The sequence below is a fragment of the Oryzias melastigma genome, linkage group LG16, assembly GCF_002922805.2.
Source record: "Oryzias melastigma strain HK-1 linkage group LG16, ASM292280v2, whole genome shotgun sequence".
NCBI classification, from domain to species: domain Eukaryota; kingdom Metazoa; phylum Chordata; class Actinopteri; order Beloniformes; family Adrianichthyidae; genus Oryzias; species Oryzias melastigma.
In genome coordinates, this window is record NC_050527.1 from 21,070,477 (window position 1) to 21,072,613 (window position 2,137).

General features: G+C 41.3%; 1 protein-coding gene across 1 annotated transcript in view; it reads right to left on the reverse strand.

Moving 5' to 3' along the window:
• Positions 1 to 1,133, reverse strand: part of LOC112143968 (dendritic cell-specific transmembrane protein) — a 3,734-nt gene extending 2,601 nt beyond the window's left edge. Inside the window, exon 1 of the mRNA XM_024268242.2 lies at positions 102 to 1,133. Within this exon, the coding sequence (XP_024124010.2) occupies positions 102 to 1,133 (1,032 nt within the window). The remainder of the gene's footprint in view (positions 1 to 101) is intronic.
• Positions 1,134 to 2,137: the final 1,004 nt, after the last annotated feature.

Consider the following 2,137-nt stretch of genomic DNA (forward strand, 5'->3'; position numbering starts at 1 on the left):
TCTTGAAACGGGCCCCTGGTCTCCACTCCCCGTCCAGAGTGAACCTGACGTTATACGGAACAGACAAGTTTCAAGTAAAAGTAGAAAAATCCTGGTCTTACCTTGAAGCTCTGCATCAGCGGGACGTGGAACGGTTCTATTTCTGACACCCTTTTGGTGATAACGTCTACAAAATAGAACAATAGTGCATCCACTACTATAAAGAGGACCCAGACTGCAGAGTGGGAGAGGATCGGCATTCCAAACTTCACCATCTTTTTCCGCTCCTTTTGCGTGGGGCGGATGGACAGGACGCGAGTGTAGAGCTTCTCCTCCTTTGGTGTGAGAGGTAGAACGTGCGGTTTTCCTTCAGACTTCTGCTTCTCATCAAAAAGAACAAATCTCCTGCTGATGAACTTGTTTTTATACTTCATGTCGTTGCAGTACCTCCTCATGTGTAAGGCTATAAACAGCACGAGCAGGAGGAAGCTGATGGCGGGAAACAACCTGTGGGTCACAGAGGAGACGGCCTCAGTCAGAGCCTGAGCAGATTCCACAGTCTCATTCAGCTTCTGCTGCGCCTCACTCAGAGTGAAGTTGAACTTTTCTGATTCCAGTCTCGGTGAAACTTTCAGCTGAGAATCCAGATTCCCAACTCCAAGATCGGTAATCCCTTTGAGCAGTCTTCCTATAGTCTTCAACATCTCAATGTAATTCCTGAAAGGACCAATGATGGATTCTTTCTTCGCCTTCAAGTTGCAAGTCATGCTCATGACCAGACTTTTTAAGTTATGGAGAGTGTTGCGAATATTATTGAGGACAACTATACTCATCCCGGCAGTCAGCAGCAAGTTCCGGCTCTTCTTCATGAAGATAGAGATCACAAACAGGATCCACAAACACCTGATTCTCTTGGACAAGAACAGAGCTACGGTCAGGAGGGTTCCAAAGCAGCTGGCAGCTCCTCCAGCCACCGCCGAGTCAAAGTCCACGCCGTAGACGAGATACAAGCCGAGGAGGGAGCTCGGGAAGAAGCTGGAGAAGGCACAAACACAAAGGAGAACAGCAGCTTCTCTGGATCCATTTCTTTTTCCACTGGTGAAACTTTCCAAACACAGAGAGAAAACTCTCTCCAAGCTTTGAGTTATCTTCATCATTGCCAGAAGCATCCTGAATCATTGAGGTTCTGGAGACTGTACCGACGACGGCGAGATTTCTGCTTAGAAATCTGTGCTTGTTTGAGAGCATGTGTTGTGCTGTCTCAATAAATACGAGAAAAACAGGAACCCCCTCCCACCCCTCCAACCTCAGTCATAAGTCATTCACAGTCATCCCTATTTTTGACCACAAGCAGAACAAACACAAATAAATGGACCGAAAACTTCCCACTTTAACCTGAATGGAATGATGAAACTTTTGATCACAGCTGAAAACCTTTTGCTCTGAGTGGTCATAATGTTTAAGGTTTCATTCATTACAGCATTATTTTGAGGAAGAGAATGAGAAAATGTTAAGAAGACATCATGAGGTTATGTGTGGTTTGTAATCTGTTTCAGAGTAACAACATGACATAATAACAACATGACTTAGACACATGTCGCTTAAGCAGAGTTATATAATAAATGCTAAATATTAGGGATGTAACAATTCAGTAAAGCCAAGATTTGATTCGATTCACAGTTTCAAAGTCACAAACCTGATTTTTTTTCAACACAATGAATTAAAGGTATTTTAAGGCCAAATATGTTTTTTTTTTTGCCCCTTACATCAAACTGTCTGTTTTTCTACTAACAGAAAAGATTTGATACAACTAAACAGTTATACATAATACTGAAATATAGGGCTGGGTTGAAAAAAATCGATTTATCGATTTGAACCGATTCAAGCTTAATAGATCAATAATTGATTCACAAAAGATATAAATCGAATTAGCACAGAAAGCTAAAGCCCGCTAGCTTGATGCTAACGTTCATTAGAATTTCCCATAGGACGGATAATGCTAACATTCGGTTGACCAAAAACAAATACATTGCTGACTAAATGAACATCTTTATTTACTTACAGCCATTCCTTTTCTAAACTCTTTTAAGGAATAATTTTTTAAGTAACTATTTGTGGTCTAAAACTTCATTTTTTTCCCTCATACTGTTGTCTTTTT